This window comes from Henckelia pumila, chromosome 3 (genome assembly GCF_033568475.1).
Source record: "Henckelia pumila isolate YLH828 chromosome 3, ASM3356847v2, whole genome shotgun sequence".
In the NCBI taxonomy this organism is placed as follows: domain Eukaryota; kingdom Viridiplantae; phylum Streptophyta; class Magnoliopsida; order Lamiales; family Gesneriaceae; genus Henckelia; species Henckelia pumila.
The window spans coordinates 69,517,266-69,539,851 of record NC_133122.1 but is presented as its reverse complement, the minus strand read 5'-3'; the positions used below and the strand labels follow the sequence as shown (position 1 = coordinate 69,539,851).

At 39.9% G+C, this 22,586-nt stretch overlaps 1 protein-coding gene across 3 annotated transcripts in view; it reads left to right on the top strand.

The window, feature by feature from the left end:
- Nucleotides 1–22,118, top strand: part of LOC140891053 (cycloartenol Synthase-like) — a 36,033-nt gene extending 13,915 nt beyond the window's left edge. The window contains exons 16-21 of one of the 3 annotated variants that reach the window (XR_012152411.1): nt 18,848–19,025; nt 20,065–20,145; nt 20,589–20,672; nt 21,376–21,512; nt 21,637–21,688; nt 21,771–22,118. Coding sequence is in view for 2 of the 3 variants with exons in the window: in XM_073299297.1 (XP_073155398.1) it covers nt 18,848–19,025; nt 20,065–20,145; nt 20,589–20,672; nt 21,376–21,489 (457 nt within the window). In the remaining variant the exon portion in view is untranslated. Of the gene's footprint in view, nt 1–18,847; nt 19,026–20,064; nt 20,146–20,588; nt 20,673–21,375; nt 21,513–21,636 lie in introns of all 3 variants that reach the window. The other 2 variants (XM_073299297.1, XM_073299296.1) reach the window with 2 other exon arrangements.
- Nucleotides 22,119–22,586: the final 468 nt, after the last annotated feature.

Below are 22,586 nucleotides of genomic sequence, written 5' to 3'. Positions count from 1 at the left end.
TCCATATCCTCAAATATTCTTCCATTTCTTTCCAACCACACCGACCAACAAATACCATGAACCACCAAGGACCAAAATTTTCTCCTCCTCTTTCCAAAAGAAAAGCAAGATCAGTAGTGTATAGCTCCTGTATAGATCGAGGTGTCACCCACATTAACCTCAATTCCGTCAAAGCTCTTGACCACAATCCATACGTGAAAGAACAATGTATAAGCATGTGATCCTGAGTTTCCCCCTCTCTCCGACATAATACACACCAATTCGGGTTCAAAGCACATGAAGGCCATCTTCTTTGCATCAACTCCGAAGTCGGCAACTTACCCAAAACTGTTGTCCAAGAAAAAATTTGAATTTTCGAGGGAATCGGTAGTGTCCAAATAACATCGAAGAAAGAAAACAAAGGATAATTAGTATCAGGAAAGGACTCCAAAAAGGATTTGACCGAGAAAGTGCCAGAAGGATCCCCAACCCACACTCTCACATCCTCAGTCCCCTCAGCTAATCTAACTCTCATCAACTCCTCTAACAATACACCTACCTCCGCTATTTCCTGATCACTCAAGTCCCTCCGAAAATGAAAATCCCACGAAGTGTGACCGCTATTCATCGAGTTTTCCTTTGACACAAAATGAGAAATATGCATATTATGTGCATAAGAAATCTGGAACAAGGCTGGAAATAGAACTCGAAACGATGACTTCCCCCACCAACTATCTTCCCAGAACCTCATTTTGTTTCCTCCTCTAACCACCGCCCTTACCAGAGGTTGAAAAGACGAGTAAGACCTAGAAATAAACTTGCATGGGCTCCTAAACGTAACATTTATAGCCAAACCAGCATCCCAACCATTATCTTGTATTCCATACTTGCTCTTAATCACCCTTTTCCACAACGTCTCTTGTTCCACTGAAAATCTCCACCATCATTTCCCCAACAACACTCTATTCCTTTGGCTGATATTCCCTATTCCCAGGCCCTCTAAATGTTTTGGCTTACAAACCTGCTCCCATGCCACCAAATGACAATGCGACTCCCCGTCTACTCCGTCCCAAAGAAAGTCCCTCATATATTTTTCCATCATATCTGCGACACCCCTCGGCACTCGAAACAGTGACATAAAGTAGATCGGCATGGCATTCAACACTGCTGATATGAGTGTCAACCTCCCCCCTTTAGAAAGAAATGATTTCTTCCAACTCGCCAATTTTTTCGACAAACTAGTCAAAATAGGCTCCCAAAAAGAGATTTTAAGTGGATTGCCTCCCAGAGGTACCCTAAATACTTGATAGGCCATGACTCCTTCACACATCCTAATTGTTGTGCTAGCTCTTCCACCTCTCCTTCCCCGAGATTAATTCCCAGCAACGCACTCTTTTCCCAATTGATTTTTAACCCCGACATACCACAAAACGATTTCACCACATCAGCTAAAAACAAAACATGACATTTCTCCTTAGCAAAGAACAAAGTATCGTCCGCAAACTGAATATGTGAAACCTCCACCTTCTTCCTGCCTACCTCGAGACCCCGAATGAACCCCGTAACCTTAGCTTTATCAATCAATCTCCCCAAAACATCTGCTACCAAATTAAACAAAAAAGGAGACAAAAGATCCCCTTGTCGAAGCCCTTTATGTCCCTGAAACTTACCCCTCGGTCTCCCATTAATCATCATTGAAAATGATACATTCGATAGACACCTCTAATCCACTTCCTCCAACGAACGCCGAACCCCTTCTTCGATAGGACAAAATCAAGGAACTCCCAATCCACATTATCATAAGCTTTTTCAAAATCCAACTTGAAGACCCAACCACTTTTTTCCCTCCACCTCATCTCATCCACCACCTCGTTTGCTATTAGGCAACAATCTAGAATCTGCCTCCCACTTACAAATGCATTTTGTGACTTAGCTATCGTGAATGGAATAGCCTTCTTTAAACAACCTGACAACACTTTGGCAATTATTTTATACAAACTTGTAGTTAAACTAATGGGTCTAAAATCCTTTACCTTACTAGAATCTTGTTTTTTGGGAATCAAGCAAATATAATTTTCATTGGTGATACCATTAATAATATCACCTTCAAAGAATTCTTCGAAAACCCTCTTCAAATCATCTTTTACAATGTCCCAACACTCTTGGTAAAAAGCTAAAGTAAACCCATCCGGTCCCCGTGCCTTGTCACCTTCACACTCTAACACTGCTAATTTGTTCTCTTCTTATGAAAACGGTTTTTCCAATTCCAACCCCATTTCACCCTCGATAGGACTCCATTCCACCCCTTTAACTCCCCATCCCCTCTCCCCAATATTGCAATATAACTCTTTGTAGTACTGTACCAGCTTATCTTCTATCTGAACCTGGTCGTAAATGACCGACCCGTCCTCCCTTTCCAATTTGTTAATGGCTGCCCTACTTCTCCTATGGCTCAATAATGAATGAAAGAAATTCGTATTATGATCTCCTTCTTTCAACCATTTCACCTTCGCCTTTTGATTACTAATCTGGTTCCTTCGACACAATAACTCATCTATTTCATATCGCATTACCTTCCTTTGTAGAGCCACCTCTTCTGAACCCAAGCCTTCACTCTCTTTCTCGTCCAAAATCCACACTTAGTGTTGCATATCGACCAATTTAGCTTCTACTACTCCAAAGACCTCCTGATTCCATCTATAGATATTATCCTTTAAAGTTCGAAGTTTCATCATAAACTTATATCCTTCCCACCCCTGAAAATCTGCATTATTCCACCATGACAGAGCTGCTGATCTAAAGCTCTTATGCTTCAGCCACACATTTTCGAATCTAAAGGGTGCTGGTCCCCATTTTACCTTCTCCGCATCAAGTACAATTGGGAAATGGTCCGAAGTAACCCGGGGTAACACTGTTTGTCTATGAAAAGTATAAATCTCCGCCCACCCTGACAGGAAAAGAAATCTGTCCAGTCTAGAACAAATCGGGGATGTCCTCAAGTTCGACCAAGTGAATTTAGCATTCAACAAAGGTGGGTCGCACAACTCCAATTCCTGGATCAGCGAATCGAAGGCACACATATTTGCTGTTAAAGTCGGAACTGTTCAATTTTTCGCTCAATGATCTTACCACATTAAAATCCCCTCCCAAACACCATTGCTCTCCACATATCACTCTTAACCCTGCCAATTCATCCCAAAAGTTCTGCCTCTGGCTCGGCTTGCATGGCCCATACACCGCCGTAAACCACCACGAATTATTGTTCTCCAATTCTATTTTAATAGAAGCTGAAAAATCCCCAATTAGATTATCTGTGACACACACTGATCTTGGGTCCCACATGGCCAAAATACCCCCTGATCTACCCTCCGCTGGTAACACAATCCACTCCACAAATCTGGATTTCCAAACACTGGCGATAAATCTCCTATCCACCACTTCTCGCTTAATTTCTTGTAGGGCCACCACATCCGGTCTTTCTCTTCGTAGAATTGCCCTAATAATTCCCCTTCGTTTCCCTGACCCCCCTCCTCTAATATTCCAAGAGCACGCCTTCATTAAAACCGTTCCAGCCCCTGATGGCCAGCCTCGTTCTCACCGATGCATATCACAAGAAGCCTCTGACCCTTACTGCCATCTTTGCTCCATCTTGCCCCCTCTATCTTAATAAACAGCACTTTTTTGACTCCCATCTTAATCAAACACTCACCACCAGCCTCAACTACTGACCTATCTACACCCGCCCTGTCGTCGATTCCCACAATGTTACATTTTTGTTCTAGCCCAGGAAGTTTTTCACTCGATTTACCCGACTCTTCCCTCAGTAAAGACTGCCTCTCATTCTCCAACCCTTTCTCACTGACATTTTTGGAAAAGGAAGACGATGGGAGAGAAAACGAAGGCAATATATGAGGTGACAAAGAATTGGACAAGGAACATACCTGACCCGTTTGAAAATTCAAGTTTTCGTCGTAACACTTACTAGATCCAGCAGATTGCCCGGCGAAGATGCAAAGAGACCCCCAATGTCCTCCAAGCCCAAAGAAGCTTTTGTTCTCTCCTCTCTTCCGACTCTTCAGAAAACTGGCTGCCAGACACGCTAGAAGCACTCCCTTCTTCATCGGCATCCTCAATCATTACCTTCAGCAGCTGGTCCTCCCAATCGGCATCATCCCTAGCCCTTGGTGAATTATCTGCCTCCCTTACCATCGCTTCTTTTAATAATTCACCTTCTCGAGAACACTCCAAACCCGTCATTTTCTTCAATCTCCTTCTAGTATAAACCCACTCAAAAGCTTGCTCCGACTTTGATTCCACCTCACCTTGCTCCAAAGGATCTTTTACTACTTCCACAATCTCAATAGTGGACTGAATAGACCCTCTGACAAATTCCTCCACTCCTTTAGGATGCAATCTTTTAAGAATCTTCACCTGTTTTTTCCCCCCATGGCTCTGATCCACAAGATCTTTTATGAGGACTGCTCAAGGTTGTAGTGATCTGTGTATGGTTTGGCTTAAGATTGGCCCCCTTTTCCACCTCATCCATAGAACCTACGATTGCACCTCCCTGTACCAACCCCTGCCTATTACAATCAGCCATATTTTCCTGCTCTCAAACTTCCTTTGGCACATTCTGTATCACCTCCCCCTCTCGACGACTCACCCTTGTTGAAACCCACACCGCCCTTATCTACGTCACAAAATCCCGGTGTTTCCCTACACCCACTCACCATGGCACCTCTACCCCCCAGCCAGCCAGCACCGTACTCCCATTCACCACCACTTGAGCATAGGATTGTCGCTCGTAGGCCTCATAAGCTGTGACATCTACCAAATCCATAGCAAGACGAACTACCATATAAGCGATACCAGGTCTTTTTGTGAGATAGATATATAAGTCGTCCCACCAATTCTGATAAGATCTCTTGTCCACGGTTGGGTCCTCCACACTATCTCCAAGCTTCTGGTTGAACTCTATGGGTGTCTTCGTTGGTTTGGCACCCAACTTACCTGCTTCCATCAACAAATCTGTTGTTTACTTTTGAGATATGAAGATTCCTTCTTGAGAATATGCCGCCTCAATTCCTAGAAAATATGTGAGTCTTCCATGCTCTTTTATTTCGAATTCTGTCATCGAGCATTTCTTCAAACTCTCCATTCCTTCTCAATCATCAACTATGACTATAATGTCATCGACGTAGACTAATAATGCAGCCACTCCCCCTGAACTCTAGTGTTTTACAAATAGGGCATGATCACCATGGCTCGGTTTGTACCTTGTATTGAGCATCGCCCTAGTAAATCTCCCAAACCAAGCCCTTGGGGATTGTTCCAATCCATATAAAGACTTTCTTAATTTGCATACTTGTTTGTATTTGAGCCAAACCCCGGTGGAACGTCCATGTAAACCTCCTCCTCAAGTTCCCCATGTAAAGTTGCATTTTTGACATCAAATTGCTTGGATTTCCATCCTCAATTAACAGCTAAAGGCGACACTCTCACGGTGTTCATTTTTGCAACAAGAGCAAACGTGCCAAGGTACTCGATCCCATATGTTCGAATGTAACCTTTGGCGACAAGTCTTGCCTTGTATCTTTCCCATGAACCATCTGAATTGTATTCACTGACCGAAGATAAGGACAATGATTTTTTTCCCCTAAAGATATGGACTAGGAAAATATGAATTGTCTTAATTAAAAGTGACACCGGCAGAGACTTTCCTTGTGGAGGATGGTTATATTTGTACTATTTTTGAGTGGAGGAATAGCCAAGAAAACAACATTTGAGAGCCCTAGTATCAAGTTTTCCCCTACTATGAGAATGAACATGGACAAAAGCAACAAACCAAATATTTATGGAGCAAGATTGCAAGAAGCATTAAAATTCCTTGAAAGAACTTCAGCAAGGTATGCATGAAACTCTGAAAATCAAGAACTTTGGTGGGTAATCTATTAATGATATGAGCTGGCGTTAAGACTTCCTCCCCCCAAAATTGTTTAGGAACATTTTTTTGAACCAAGGGTGACTGCAAGAATGTGTCATTTATTTTATTTTTTTTCTTGGAAATATGGTGGCTTGCCCTCAAGCCACTCCATTTTGTTGGGGTATATTAACGCAAGAGGATTCATTTATAATGCTTTTTCTTGGAAATATGGTATAAGAACTTGATTAAAATAGTCTCTCAGCATTATCTGCGGACTTTAAATATTTTTCGCTGTGAGACTTGTACAGGAATTGGAGCTTCATTTTGAGTTAGTGAATTGAGGTGTTAGTTTTGGGTAGTGTGTTGACCCTGGTCCACATCGTAATTATCTACCATTTTATTATTTATAATATAATATTCGAGTTTTCTATCCAAAAAAAAGAAAGTCCCTTTGATCAAGCGATTTGCACCGTATAAAACCACAACGATAATTTCTCAATTAAGCTCGATATAATCTCAAGTGCACGAGTCAAGTTATAGTAAATCGAACAAAGCACAAGTATCGTCCCACAGAGACTGTATCACGATAATTTCTCCTATACATATTTCTTTAGCAAAATTTCAGAAAATATTTCGGAACTTCAAGGGATGTATACTTAATACTTCCAAATTCAAAAAATGAGCCCGAAATTAAGTCTTTGAGTACTTGGTGAGAATAATATATTAAGTAATTTTCATTCATGTAATCAATGATGATAGTTGATATGATAATTTGCGGTGAAGTGAGATTTACAGGGGATGAAATCATAGAAAAAAGTGACAACAAAGACTCCAGAGGTGAACATCATGGGCTAAAGAGAGAGCTCCCACCGAAGTTGTATGGTGTAGCACTTTTCCCCACGAGTCACGTAAAATCTATATGGTCGATCATTTAATGATCAACGAGGCAAGGTGAACCATTCTCCGGACCGAAATATTTGGTACGCGTTGTTTAGATGAATCATATACCTAAGTCTTTGACCCGTTGTTCATTGAAATCAGTTGGCTGAAGCCACGTTGTTCAATTGACTCAATTCCAGACCGGAGTCCGTTGTCCAGAGCTGAATTACAATCAATCACTGTAAACGTTCAATCAATATTTCATTATAAACATTTCAATACCAGTGATTAACCAGAATATCGTTCATTAGAGATTTTTAAAGAATGAGGATCAACTCAATAATACCGTAAAAACGGTATGATGGAATATTGGGTGTTTAAGAATAAGTTGAACAATTAATAAAAATATGTTCAATAACATGAACCTATCATTGATATGCAATAATATGGTGGAACAATCAATAAGATATTATCAATATGATGGACGTTCAGTAGAAATGAAACAAGCATAAAAGAACAATTGGTACAACTGAAGATACAATCAATAGAGGGTTTTCATAGTACGTCTCAGATCTGAAGGCCTGCGTCTCTTCTCCTTCTTCTCCTCCATCTCTCGAGCAAGGATGGACTAGAGCGCAGGGGAAAGGGTGGCATTGGGCATCGTCGAGTAGAGACCCTTGGCTTCGGCAAAGTTGGGTTAGGTTCGAGAATGGCTTCCAGAGTAGGGTTTCAGACAGGTAGAGGGGTTTACTATGAGCGGCCGATTTCGAAGGTGGTGGAAGAGGTTAGAATAGCTCAGAAATTGTTTCTTACTAGAATGGGGTCGAGGGGAGCTTCGATTTGTTTGACAGAGAGAACTGGAAGGCCAGTTATCTTCTGGAGCTGGACTTCAACAAAGCTCGATGGTTATGGGCTACGATTTGGGACCACATCAAGAGTCCTAAAGCGTTCCCAGCATTCAAAAAATGGAGAGTCAAGGACGAAGCTTTCTGCATCCATCGAATTAGCAATGACAGAGGCAGCTCGATGGAGGTGAGCAGAATTTCTCAGAATGGGATTAAGCAGCGCATAATTATTCCTAGCGGGCGCGGAAATTGGGGGTGGAAACGTCTGGCAACCCAGCTTCACTTCTTCATCAACCACGGAATAGTTCAGAGATCGGATTCTCGGGAAGCCAGAGGCAAAACTCGGGGGCCTCAGAAGACGCAGGAGACTCAGCAGCTTCAGCAGCAAAGAATCAAGGTTCCACAAAACGAGAGGGAGGGATCATTAGAAGCGAAGGAGAATATTAAGCAGTGCTTAGTCAAAGATTGGACAAAAGCTATTATTATTACTAAGGCGAGGGTTGACACTTCATGGGACTTGGTTAGATCATTACTTGGGAAGGCAGTGAAGAGCAGGTTAGAGTTACTTCCTTTCCAAGCTAACAAAGCAGTATGGTGGCCTTACAAAGCAAAAGACGCTTCATCCTTCTTGAAGCTCAAGAAATGCTACATAGAGAATAGAGTTACTTTATCCTTCGAAGAGTGGAGACCCCTAATCAATAGGGAACAGGAAGTTTTCGCTTGTTGTAACAGCTGGGTTAGCATTTTAGGGCTCCCGTGGGACTTATGGTCCAATGATTTGTTCAAAACAGTGGGCGAGCAGTGTGGGGGATTGTTGGATATCAGCTTGGACACCATCATGTTCAAAGATTTGTCGGCAGCTAAAATAAAGGTGGTAGGTCCTGTAGGTGGCTTTATTAACAGTTTTTTGCAAATCCAAACGGATCAAGGACCCTTGGTGGTTCGCATTGTGGTGAATTCTGTTAATCTAGATGCTTATGAAATCTATGAAAAACGCTCGTACGCCCAAGTGGTGGTCGATGGTGTGAAGGTGCCAGTTGTTTGGGGAGGTGGATTAGAAATTCGATTAATAAATCGGTAGATAAGACTGATTTTGCTGCGAAGCCAACGCTCAACAACAGTGGTCAGCTCAAAATAAAGACTACAGTAACGGAGAACTGTCCTGGTTTGAGAGAGGAGGGAGTGAAATCATTGTCCATAGGTGATCGCATCAAACTTCTCAACAAGATTAGCCCTAAAGGGAAAGAGGATTTTTGTAAGGGTGTTATCCAGTCTAGTTCGGGGTTAGCAGCGGCGGCAAATGAGATTAAGTCGTTAGATGTTGTGACACCATTCAAGCATCAGTCTCTACCATGTTTCAAGAAGGTGTACTCTAGGAGAAAACCTATCGTGGCTGTTCAGCAAACTTCTGGATTTGCGGAGGGGGGCAGCGTAGTGTGCCCTTTGGATCCAGAGGTCATTTTGTCTAGTAACAAGGATCCCGAGTGGATTAAGGAAGATTCGGTCTTAGAATTCGGCGGAGATAACTTGTCGGAGGTCTCAGACTCGTTTGCGTCAGACAGTGATCTAGAAGGGGGATCTGGCAACAATTCACAGATTCAAGATGGATTGGAGGACATCATGGACCTCTTTGGGTCTCCAGCAGGTAAGCATTCTTTTCATCCTTTGGTTCATGTTAATATTCCTGATCCTGAGGGGGTTTCGACTAGCGATCCTTTCAACCTTTGCCTTCCTTCTCTTTCGGGCCATTCTTTTCATTATGTTGGGGGGGTGAGGAGTCAGTGGGGGAGGGGTTAATCTCGCTGTTGGATAATAAAACGGATGATCAGATTGGAGATGTTCTGGGAAACCGGAAAACCTTAACTTCTCAAGGAATTGAGGAGGACAGTGCTCTTCTGGGGAAGAAAATAGGGATCAACGATTGTCTTGCTAGATTGGAGGTTAGTCGGGTGAACTTTAACAAGCCAGAATCAGAGGGCATCCTTCATAGAAGCTCATTTTACCTTAGAGATCCTACCGCTGATAAAGCATCGGTGGGAAACCAGCAGTTCTCGGGCCGTGGGGTAGTTTAATGCAGATTTTCTCTTGGAATATTAGAGGGGGAGGCTCCAGCAGAAGGAGGAGTTTGATTCGTGCGATCCTTAGGAGGGAGAAGCCGGACCTAGTGGTCTTCCAAGAAACCAAGCAAATGAGGGTTGATAGGAGGTTTATAGCGAGTTTGTGGAAGTCAAGATTTATTGAGTGGCTGGAGTTGCCAGCTTTGGGCAGTAGAGGAGGGGGTATTCTGGTGGCATGGGATTCTAAGACGGTATCAGTGAAGGACAACTTAATCGGAGAATTCTCAGTTTCGGTTAAAATAGAAAAGGGCAGTAATTCTGATTGGTGGTTTTCAGGGGTTTATGGCCCATGCAATCCGAAGGATCGGCAATATTTTTGGGAGGAATTGGCAGGACTGGAGGCATTGTGTAATCCTAACTGGTGTGTAGGCGGAGATTTCAATGTGGTGAGGTCTCTGAGTGAGAAGTTGAACAGTACCACCTTGACCAGTAGCATGAGAAACTTTGACTCTTTGATCAGAGAGTTAGAGTTGTGTGATCCTCCGCTCTTGAATGGCAAATTCACTTGGTCCAACATGCGAGTGTCCCCTATTTGCAGCAGACTTGATAGATTTTTGTTCTCAGGGGGTTGGAAAGAGATGTTCAAGTTCAGTAGACAACGGATACTGCCGAGAATCACTTCAGATCATAATCCAGTAATTTTGGACACCACAAAAGGGGAATGGGGTCCAACTCCTTTTAGGTTTGAAAATATGTGGTTAAAACATAAGAACTTCAGAGAAGAGTTCGCAATTTGGTGGTCGAGTAAAAGTTTGCAAGGGTGGGAGGGGTATAAGTTCATGAGGAAATTGAAGGATATCAAATCGGACATTAAGAAATGGAATTCAGATAAGTTTGGGAACTTAGATGCGAGAAGGAAGGACTTGGAGAGCAAGATCAGTGAGCTGGACACTAAGGAAAGCGAGGGACTTTGGGAAGACAATTTGGTGATAGAGAGAAGAGTTCTTAGGAGTAAAATGGAGGAGTTAGCTTGCAGGAGTGCTCAAAAGGAATTTCAGAAAGCAAAAGTAAAGTGGTTGAAGGAAGGGGATTGTAACACGAGATTTTTTCATTCTTTACTCAGCCAGAGGAGGAGTAGATCGAGAATTGAGAAACTGGAATTGGAGGATGGAACCTTTTGCACGGACAGTGAACTTATCAAGGCGCATTTGATCGATTTCTATCGCAACCTCTTCAGTAAAACAGGTAATGGGGAGGGGTTCGGCATAGAGGGAGTGGAATGGAGCCAAATTGATCACGATGATATGTTACAGCTTGAGCTTTCGTTTTCAGAAGCAGAAATCAGAAAAACAGTCTTCGAGTGTGATGGATCGAAATCTCCGGGCCCCGATGGTTTCACAATGGCAGTTTATCAGGATTGTTGGCAAATAATCAAGGGGGATTTGCTTAAGGTATTTGAGGAATTTTACGAAAAAGGAATAATTAACGGTGTAACAAACGAAACCTATATTTGTTTGGTCCGAAAAAAGAAAGATTCAGAGCGTATCAAGGACTTTCGACCTATTAGTTTGGTAACCAGTTTGTATAAGATCATCGCCAAGGTGCTAGCTTCGCGTCTGAAAAATGTAATGGATTATACGATTGCAGATTCACAAAGAGCTTTCATCAAAGGGAGACAGATTCTTGACTGCTGTCTCATTGCTAACGAAATGGTAGAAGAGTTCAGATTGAAGAAAAAGAAAGGATGGGCTTTTAAAGCAGATTTCGAAAAAGCATACGATAACGTGGATTTCAGATTTCTGGATTTTGTACTCATGAAAAAGGGATTCGGTGAGAGGTGGAGAAGATGGATAAAGGCTGCCTAGACAACGTCAACTATTCGATTCTTATCAATGGCAGGCCTTGTGGCAAAATAAGAGGAGAAAAAGGTTTGAGGCAGGGAGATTCTCTATCTCCCTTTCTTTTTAACTTGGTAGTTGATGTTCTGGCTAGGCTGATGGACAAGGCTAAGGCCATGAACTTTATTCAAGGCTGGGATATAGGGAGGGGAGGAGTCGAGGTTTCTCACATACAATTCGCAGTTGACTCTCTATTTTTTGTGAACGACGTAGGACATCTAAGATTTTTGAAGGACATTCTGTTTTCTTTTTGCGAAATGTCGGGTTTGAAGATCAACCTGGATAAGAGTGCTTTGTTGAGCATTAATTGTGAGGCCGAAGTGGAAGTAGAGATGGCTAGAGATTTTGGTTGTTGGCTAGAGTCTTGGCCCATTACTTACCTGGGGTACCTTTTGGAGGAAATCCTCTCAAGATATCCTTTTGGGAGCCGGTGTTGTTCAAAATGTCAAAAAAGCTGGCGAGTTGGAAAAAATCTTTTCTATCGAGAGGAGGTAGACTAACCTTGATTGAGGCGGTGATGAATGACATTCCGTTGTATCAGTTATCGCTATTCAGAATCCCTAGGGGGGTGGCGAAAAGGACCATGGAAAAGTTAATGAGGATTTTTTTGTGGGATGGGCCGGACGGGGACAAACATTGTCATCTGGTATCTTGGGAAAAGGTTAGCTTGCCAAAGAGTAGGGGAGGGCTGGGGATCGGCAATATCCGTTCTAGGAATAGAGCTTTGTTGGGTAAATGGTGGTGGCGTTTCTCGGAGGAGGGTAATTCGTTGTGGAAGAGGATTGTGGCAAGCAAATACGGCATGCATGAGAATGGATGGGATGCGGGACTGGCAAAATATAACACTTTTCGGAGTCCCTGGAAGTTCATCTCTAGGATTTATCCGGATTTTATTCAATCAGTGAGGTTAGAGGTCAAAGGGGGAAATAGAATTAGGGCAATTCTCATTTCAGTTTCTGTTTCCTTCACTTTTTCAGATCTCTAGCGCTCATAATAAATCCATTTCTCATTTTCTTTCTAGCGACTCCATCTCTTCGTTAAATTCTCCTTCGTGGGATTTGCATCTTCGTCGTAATATTAGGGATGAGGAGCTGGGTGAGTTGTCTAGTTTGTTGGAAGTTTTGGGTAGGGTTAGCTTAGTGGAGGGAGGGGAGGATGTTCGGAGGTGGAAGTGGGTTGATTCAGGAGTGTTTTCAGTTAAATCCTTCTTTGATTCCTTCTTCTCGGATGATTTGTATCCAAAATTCGATCTTTTCCACATAATCTGGAAGGCCAAGATTCCCTCTAAGGTAAAGGTATTCGCATGGACAGCGGCGTTGGGAAGATTGCCGACTTGTGATGTGATTCAAAGGAGGTTTCCGAATTGCTCCTTGAGCCCTAATTGGTGTGTATTGTGCAAACAAGGGGCAGAGAGTCAAGATCATTTGTTGGTTCATTGTACATACACAAGTTCCTTATGGTGGTTGCTGCTGCAGGAAGTGGGTTTGTCATGGGTGGCACCAGGTTCCACGAGAGAGCTATTCGGAGCAGATTTGGGTTGGTCACTGGGAACTAGGGGGCAAATTTTGTGGGGTGTTTTAGGGCATTGCGTTTGTTGGATTGTTTGGCTAGAAAGAAACAGAAGGATCTTTGAAGATGAAGAAAATTCGATTGAAGTTACTTGGGACAAGATAAAGTTGAGCGGATCAACTTGGTTACACAATATAAAGAATTTCAACATTTTGCTATTTCAGATTTGTATAGGGATTGGAGCTTAGCTTTGAGCTAGATTTACTTGAACCTCTTTTGAGGATTAGTGGATCACTGGTCCACAATTTGTACTTTAATTATTTTAATTATTAATAATATTTATGTTTCTGATCAAAAAAAAAAAAAAAGATACAATCAATAGAACAAATCATTACGATGATATGATCAATAGGTATAATAATAAATATGCATGTGCCAGATTTCAATAAATATGATGAAACAATATTTTAAATTTATCATATTATAATTTTCAGGTCAAATGCCAAAGGGCTATAAAAGAACCATAAAAAATCCTCACGAGAGGAACCTCACCTGAGTAACTTATTGTATGGGATGGGCGACAAATCTTAGGCTAATAAAAATCACAAGGAAGAGCTTATTTGCTTTTGCGCTTTCTTCCCTCTTCATATTAATCACAAACCAAACCTAAAGTGGAAAAGAGTCTTGAGTGATGAAATATGAAGAGACTTAGAATGGAACACGCAAGTTGGGTGATTGATAATATGACTAGCTTTATATAGGCATTAGAAAACATGTATTGATACATGTGCTTCGGTATTAGATGCATGAATGTTATCTTATATGATTTATTCATAAATCTATCTATGTACCTAATTATTTCACAGATATAATGTACCTAGTTATTTCACATAAACATTGTATCTAGTTATTTCACATATACATTGTACCTGATTATTTCACAGAGACAATGTACCTAGTTATTTCACATATACATTGTATCTAATTATTTCAGATATACACTACCTAATTATTTCACGGATACAATGTACCAAGTTACTTCAAATATACATTGTATCTAATTATTTCATATATACATTACCTAATTATTTCGTAGATACATTGTACCTAGTTGTTACAAATATACATTGTACCTAATTCTTTCACATGTACATTACCTAAATTAGTTTAGGTGTACATTGTATCAGTAAGATAAGATATTTAGCATGTTTCTTAGAAACACTAAAAGAGAGAATTTATTAATTTTGGTTATTTTAAATATTTATGTATTGTTAATAGATAGGCATGGCTTATAGATAAACACGACATAGAGGTAGATATGATTAGTAGATAACCATAGATTTATCAATCTATCTAAATTCATTTTTCTAGTTGGTAGTCAAACGTTGGTAAATAATCATTCTTAAGTACCTTAAATTTTTAGGGTGTTACAGTGCCGCCCCTAGGTTTTTTTTATTTTTTTACTCCATCCAATAGTCCATCAAATCTTCTCCTCTTCGGCCCACAAAATCTATGCAGAATATTATTTGACGCGACTTCTTATATAAAGTTCCTTCGGCTCGCGCTAAGGCGGAGATTTTTGCATGCCCTAGCGCGAGCCACTTTGATTCAAACTTCAAATTTCCTTCCACGCACGTTGGGGCGTGCATTGTTGCATACCCTAGCGCCCAGTCTTCTGCCTCCATTCTTTTTCTCCACCACTTGAACTCATCTTTCTACCACTTTTTACCTTTCTACCAATTTACCTATAAATCAACAATTATCATGGGTGGCTCGTGGGCATAAACTTCAAAATAAATGAACAAAAATGCGGACTCGACACTAAAAATCATGCAAAAATCAACCTCACCATGCTAACATTTTGCTTGCCCTCGAGCAAAATAGGTTACAAAACACAACTAAACACAAAAGGAAATAAGGCCAATTCACAGATGATTCCATGGCTAGTATTCATGCCTCGGCGAATTTTCTGACACACTTCCCAAAGATTAAAGCACAACTGTAGTTGTTGCATACCCATTGAAATTTTCACAATACATCTCTAAATGTTACGTGAACGTGTTGTTTCCAGTGGCATGCACTTCAAGTAGAATTCATTTGCACACGTGTAAAATAACACGATTAACAAGTTGGTGCAAGTAGACCTCTCGTGTATCTCATTTCTACTACTTAACACCCGGCAAACACAAATCAGCAGGACTTTTAGGCGTATAGTAGGTGTGTGCTACCAAAGAAAAGAAGCGGTGTTTGCAAAGAAGGGAGTATAACGATCAAGAATATATTATGCACAATTAGATTTTTTATCTGACTTTCTTCTACTCCATACATTCCCCCTTTTTTCCTAGCCTTGAATTCGTTTTGAATTGATTTCAATATATTTTTTTAAGGCTCCTCTCACCTTACATTCTTATTTTTTAGATTCTTTTTGCAAGAAACAATTTTCAACTGGTGCAATTATGAACCACTTGTGTACTCCCTATGGGTATAGGATTGATCTTGTATTTTCAAGTGGATGATAGTGGAACGTAAGGCTCGATTTTTAAATGAGAATATTTTCGAATGGGGTTAAACCACTCGATTCTCCACTAGGCTCAAGGGGGGTTACATAGGATTACATGTTTTCTCTGTAGGCTCAGAACGGTTCAAGTGTAACAAAAAATATGACTAGATCATATTCATGCTAATAGAGTGTAAGAAATGTTTGAACGGGTATGCATTTGAGTTTCCCAAGTATTGGCTCAAGATTCAAACAACTCAACAAACTTCATCACTATCCGCATAATTCACTAGTTACTACATACATGCTTCAAGACATTCACCGCACAATCAGAAACTTCATGATTCAACACAAGGGCATCCTAAACTTATGAAATGATAAAGTTCGATAGGTATGTATGTCATTAATTCATGTTCGTCATGGACCATGTGTCACCATTTTATCGACCTAAATTAGTGTGCAAATGACTAGACATGACTCGATGCATGCAATTCTTTTTTTTTTTAATCATGACATGACAACTAAAAATCACTAAAAATCAACCTACCCATACTAAAACATTGCATTGTCCCCGATGCAATAGACACAGTACAACAATGTAAAATAGAAACAAAATGAAAGAGTAAATGCGAAACGGAATTAAAAAGGGAACACCCCTGATCATTCGTCCTCCAGTGGTGGTACACCTTCTTGGGAGCGGCATATTGGAACTGAAAGGTGGCGGGTATTGTGTTGGCTGTGGGTAAACGGAAGTGTCTAAACCCATCTGTGTCGTCATGCTTCTCATCAAAGCATGCATCGAGGTGAGATAAGCACTGTTAATTGACTGACATTGATTTTAACGGGCTGCCAGGCACATAGTTTATCATCTTTCGAATTGGTAGTGCGATGGCGAGGCGTGCGGCTAGTGCTGGTGCTGGTCGGCCTGATCATTCCTCTTCTTCTTCATCCTTGGAGAATTCTTGAGCATGTTCCCCCTTCTTGCCTTTGAGATTCGAATTGTCTTCATAGGTTGCAACCGTTTCTCATCCTCTCAAAAAACTACCCCTGCTTGGACGCATAACTCGATGATTATGGTGGGGAAGAAGAGTCTGATAGTTCTACTATGGATGGATCGGTGGATTTGGGAACAATCAAACGGCTGACGTTAATCGGAATATCTTTCATAAGGGTATAAACCACCACGACTCGTTCCTCCTGCACATCGCTCGTGTGAGAAGCTGGCATCATACGCTTCATCAGGAATGCATACCACGCTGCAGGTTCGACCGTAAGAAACCTTTCTGGTAGGTTCAAGAGTGTGTTGGGATCCCTTCAAGTCACACCCTCATGGCATAAAGCATCGATGATTTCAAAATATTCCGGGTTAGCTTTTAACGCATCATATGCCATCTCATCCACCAGCGGTGTTTCCAAAAACTCATTCAGTGTGGCCGCATCAAAGGACACCAATTTTCCCCTCACAAATGCCTTACTATCCTCCGAAATGTCACTGTATATGAGATTAAATCGAACTATGGTTCTTTTATTGCTTATTGGGAATGAGGCATGTTTGTGTGTTGCTAGTTCACAAACATCACACTTAAAATTATCAATATCCAAATCTTTGAACAACAAAGGAAACATAATCCTAAGGACCCTAAACGATGGGTGACCAAGACGAAGGTGTCGGAGCCAAATCTGGTCTTTATTGACTTTAGAAAACTCCGAAAGCAATGGAAATGGGGAGAGGTTCGTAACTCTATCCCGACCACTCGTTTCTTCAAGATAGTAGAGATCAGTTTATTCTCAAGCATGTCCAATCGTTGTGGCCTGTTCCTGAAAACACAATGCGAGACAGAAAACAGCATTGTAATTAGAGTCTTTTGTGAGTTTTTGGATTGACAACAGATTTGTAAATAGTTTAGGGACATGAAAGACCTTTTTAAGAGTGAGGGTATTGTTTAACAATGTCTCCTTGTCCTGCTCCTGTTGTTGCAGAACCATCAGCCATTGTTATCTTTTTGTTGTTGTTTCAATGAAAAATCAGGCTGTTTATTATCCTTCCCTACCGACCGCTCAGTCCTAAAGTTCCTCCCTTCTGTGGTTGCGAGGACTGTACTATTCAAATGAAATGTGTTCTATCATAGCACACCTTCTTCCTTCTGCAGCTCAAACAATTGCAGTGGTTTCATGTAGTGTCGATAGATGTGCTTTCCAAGAATTTGTACTCACAGCATCAAATTCAATATTTAATCCAGCCAATAAGTCATAAATTTGATCTTTTTTTACCAACCTTTTAAGATGTACTGTGTCATCACTGCATTTTCATTTGTATGTATTGATAATGATTCATCCCTTGCCACAAACTTTGTAGAAGATTGGAATATTCTGTGATTGACCAACTTCCTTGTTTAGTTGTGAAATCTTTGTCTTGATTTCATAGATTTGTGCAACATCCCGGACTTTAGAGTATGTTTGCTTCACTATCTCCCATATTTCTACAGCAGTGATGAGGAACTTGCACGTGTCACTGATTTCAGGCAAAGTAGAGTTCCATAACCAGGACATCACCATCGAGTCTTGCTCATCCCATAATTGAAATCGAGGATCTCCCCCTTTGGGCCAGTACCAAGTAGATGACTCAGTTTGCGTTTTCCCTTCAAGAATGTTCAAACCAATTGAGATCATTTTAGGTAGTTCTTCCCATTCAACTTCTATGCTGAGTGTGAATGTTTTGTAGCTCTCTGGTTGACATCAGATTGCTGCCCGCATTCGATGGGATCTCTATGGTGGCCTTAGCGCTGTAATTGTCAGACACTTTTGACATATTTGTGGTGGCCTTGGCGCTGTAATTGTCAGACACTTTTGACATATTTGTGTGCCAACTAGTTACGGGATCGAGGGGAATGGAGTGATCAGCGATATAATGGTGACGGTGTGAAGATTCTTCAAAAAATTCCCGGATTTTTAACCTAAAACTCTCTGATACCATGACAAAAGTTTAGAGAGAAAAGCATAACTCCTATGATTAATAATGATGTTTACAACGATTTATACACACAATAATTAAGATCTAAATTAGTAAGATTAAATCCTAGATAATATTTACTCTAATCTAAATCCCACAAAATCTGGGATATAAATTGACTAAATAATTACAATTATACGCACAGCCCTCTTTGATTGGGAGGAGATTTTCCCACAAAAAAAATGAGTCATTATTTAAATATAAAGTTGTGTTCTAATTCGATATGTTTAATGTAAGAATTTTTTGACAGGTATGGCTCTTGGGGAGTTTGCTTCAACTATGGAACGTGGTTTGGAGTAAAAGGCTTGGTGATGGCAGGGCGAAACTTCAGCAATTGCTCTGCCATTCGTAAGGCTTGTGATTTTCTGTTGTCTAAACAGCTTACTTCGGGTGGTTGGGGAGAGAGTTATCTATCATGTCAAGACAAGGTTGGAAATCTTTATGATCTATTTGTTATATCTCTCCTAGTTTTATGGCTTCTTGTGATGTTTGAGAACTTTTTTCTTTTGCTGATTGTGTCCCTTGAATTCTATTTAGGTCGAAAATCATCTGTAACAGTCGGTATGAGTTTAATCAGTGTCTAGCTGAGGGAATCTTGAATGCTTCGGGGAAACCGAAATAGAACTAAATTGATAATTTATGGAAGAATGTGATCATTTTGTCAAAATAACTCTGACATGCTTAAAATGAATGCACATCATCATAATAGCATATACAGAGAAATGGGCAACACATTGGCTGCAATTAATATTGTTAAAATTTTGAACACGGAAATGGAAAGACCTGGCTTTGATGATAATTTCTTGCGAAAGTTCTGGAAATTGACTGGTGTTTTAGCAATTGTCAACCAATAAGTTGAAAAGATTATGATGTAATTGTTTACCTTAGCCTGCATGCTTTGTTGCTTTGCCTAAGAAGATTATCCAATTGAAACTTGATTAGTGCTCATATTTTTTGAGTCCTTTAGCTAAAATTGGGAAGAGACAAGAAATTTAAGTATTGCTGCTTTATTTTCATTTGAGTGCATGTTTACAGAAGAAAATGTAAGGATTCGGGCTCAAATGCTAAAATCTGGCTGACATTGCCAAATGCCAACTAGTTTCATAGTTGTAGAATCCCATTTATAACCTGTATACCCAGTTAATTATTGATCCAATTTTTAAATAAAAACAAAACTGTAAAAGAAGAAATAAGATGTGAACTCTTGCTCTGAAATTGTTTTCATAACTTTGATGTGATGGGACAACAAAGGACGTAGAACAAATAAGATGTAAACTCTGGATCTGAAATAGTAACTAATAAGTCATTGTTGTTTATTCAGCAAGAAATGGGGATTGCAACTGACACAAATCCTGCAAATGTACTGAAAGAAATATCAAATTTTGCTGAGTTGCTAAACATTCCAGATATTACCTTAACTCAAAATCAAATAGCTGAAAGACTAATAGAAATTGTTTCTCTGTACAGGTGTATTCGAATCTTGAGGACAACAAGTCTCATATAGTAAGCACTGGATGGGCTTTGATGGCTCTCATTCATGCCGGGCAGGTAAAACAATGTCCAGCAACGACAATTCGTTGGTCTTTTTTTAACGTGTTCTCCCATTTCATGCCAGTTTCATCTTGAGAATGCAATTGATTTGCCAGATAATATTTTTTTGTGAATCCTATATGTTCCTGGGAGGTTTTGGCATGAACCTGTACAACGAATACATAAAAGAAGACCTGAGCTAATAACTTGCACAAAATAAAGCAAGCATTAGTCAATGAAGGGAGAGCAAAATTCTTATATTTGAGGCTAAATTAATGCATTTACTGGAAGTATTTGAAAAATTAAAATACATATAGTTTTGTGTCAATTGATTTCCCTCGACAGAATTTAAACATTAATTAAATTTCTTTATTTATTGCTAGAAAGAAATAAACACCAGTCTTTTTTTTATTTACTTATATACAAACCCACCAATTCTTCATCATTTTGCTCACTTTCAGGCCGAGAGAGATCCCTCTCCACTGCACCGTGCAGCCAAACTCCTTATAAATTCTCAATGTGAAGACGGAGATTTCCCACAAGAAGTATTTCCTTTTGCTTAATAGTTTTGACTTGTATTTCTTTTCAATTATGTAGCATGCCTGAATTTTGATTGTTAATGAAAGTTCAAGGTATTATGGGTATGGTCTTAAAAAGCGTTCAACCTGCTAAAAACTGTATCTTATAGTTGCTCCCCATTTCTGTACTTCAGTTTGAAACTATTTTCTGATGGAAAAAAGTGGGAAAAAATGACATTACTATTTGAATCTATAATTTTGGCAGTTGATTTGGTACTATCACCAAACAGCTTATTCATGATTTCTGAAGGCTTAAAATTCAACCCAAGCAACATTTGTTCCATGCTGCTGCGAGTTTCATCTCATATCTCTATTTTTTAAAGAAAACTTCAGCAATCTTTTCCAAAATATGGTAGGAAAGAGGAGTATACTATTCTTTTGATGTTGATATTGAATTGACCGATAAATGTTGGAATTTATGTATTTTTGGGGTGTCTGTAGCTTTTAATGTACATTTATTACTTCGTGTTTTGCGAACCCATCAATTATTAGCTCCTCTGCAACTGAAATACCACAAGCAGTCTTGCATTTCACAATCTGTAGTTTTACTCTCCTGTCTACTCTTGTCGAAGAGCACCACACAGACCATGCTAAAATACGTCAATAATTTACTCGATAAATTATTATTTCCTAACATTCTCCTTGTGTGACATCTTTTTTTTTTTCTCAGGAGATCATGGGGGTCTTCAATAAAAATTGTATGATCACATATGCTGCATACAGGAATATTTTTCCAATCTGGGCTCTTGGAGAATATCGTTGCCACGTTTTACAAGCCCAGTGAATCTAATGCGAGTGAATCTTGAAGTTAGTTTTCCTTCTTCCTTCAGTTACAGCTTATTCTCTTCAATACCAACTTTCGTGGCTTTTGTTTTTTCTCTGTTAATTGTTACTGCTCTTTGTTCTGATATTGGTTTTCCGGTATATTCAGATGCTGCGCAGCTTGTGTTCTTGTTTCTGTCATGTTCAATGGATATTTGAAGGTTCCATTGGTTTCCTGAGATTATTCGACGTTGAAAATTAATGTGACAGAATCAAGAGTTATAGATCATTCCTCTATTGCAGATTTTTAAAAGGTTGGTTTTTATACTTGGTGGAACTTAAGCTATAACATGTGTGACTGCTTGTGCTCTCCGGATCAAAAGGCAATCTTCTTTATTTATCCGGTGATGTTCGAGGTATACTTGGAAGAAGCTAGCCATGCGTTTTCAAGAAATTAATTTGTCATTTCTTGAAGTAATTTATGGATATAGTGCTCGTGGATGAAAGATGTGAAATTTGATTATTTTCTGAAGAACAAGGCATGATCTTTGGATTGCAACCAATTAGTTTTTGGATGCTTTGTTTATCTTTATTAAATGCATAAATTTAATTAGTTCAATGAATTGCGATACATTTTATTATTATTTTATTCACCATTGAAATAGCCTTCAATTCAAATAGATGGAACCATAACCGAACCAGGGCTGGAATTGTTAGGAACAGAAATCCCCATAATGTAAGAATCCAATGTTAATCCATAAAAATGTAGAACTACCGTGAGCCAAGGAGTAAACAATTCTACTTTGCCAGGCCAATTATGGATTTGAACCTTTGACTGCTAGATCCAAAGTAGGTCGTTCTAAGCCTCGTGTCTCTTTTCAGTGTTCTAAAAGGCATCGTCTAGGGGTTTGGTGGTTTCCCACCGTCTCGATTTTTAGAAAGGCAATGCCTCTCGGACTTGTTGATTAACATCGTCTAAGCAGTTGCCTAGATTTTGTTTTAAAATATATTATTTGTATATTTGTCCATTAATTTGTATATGAAAGAGGATAAATATGATGTGGATTTTGATTTTGAATTTGATATAGATGAATTATTAGAGAAACATGGAGATAAACA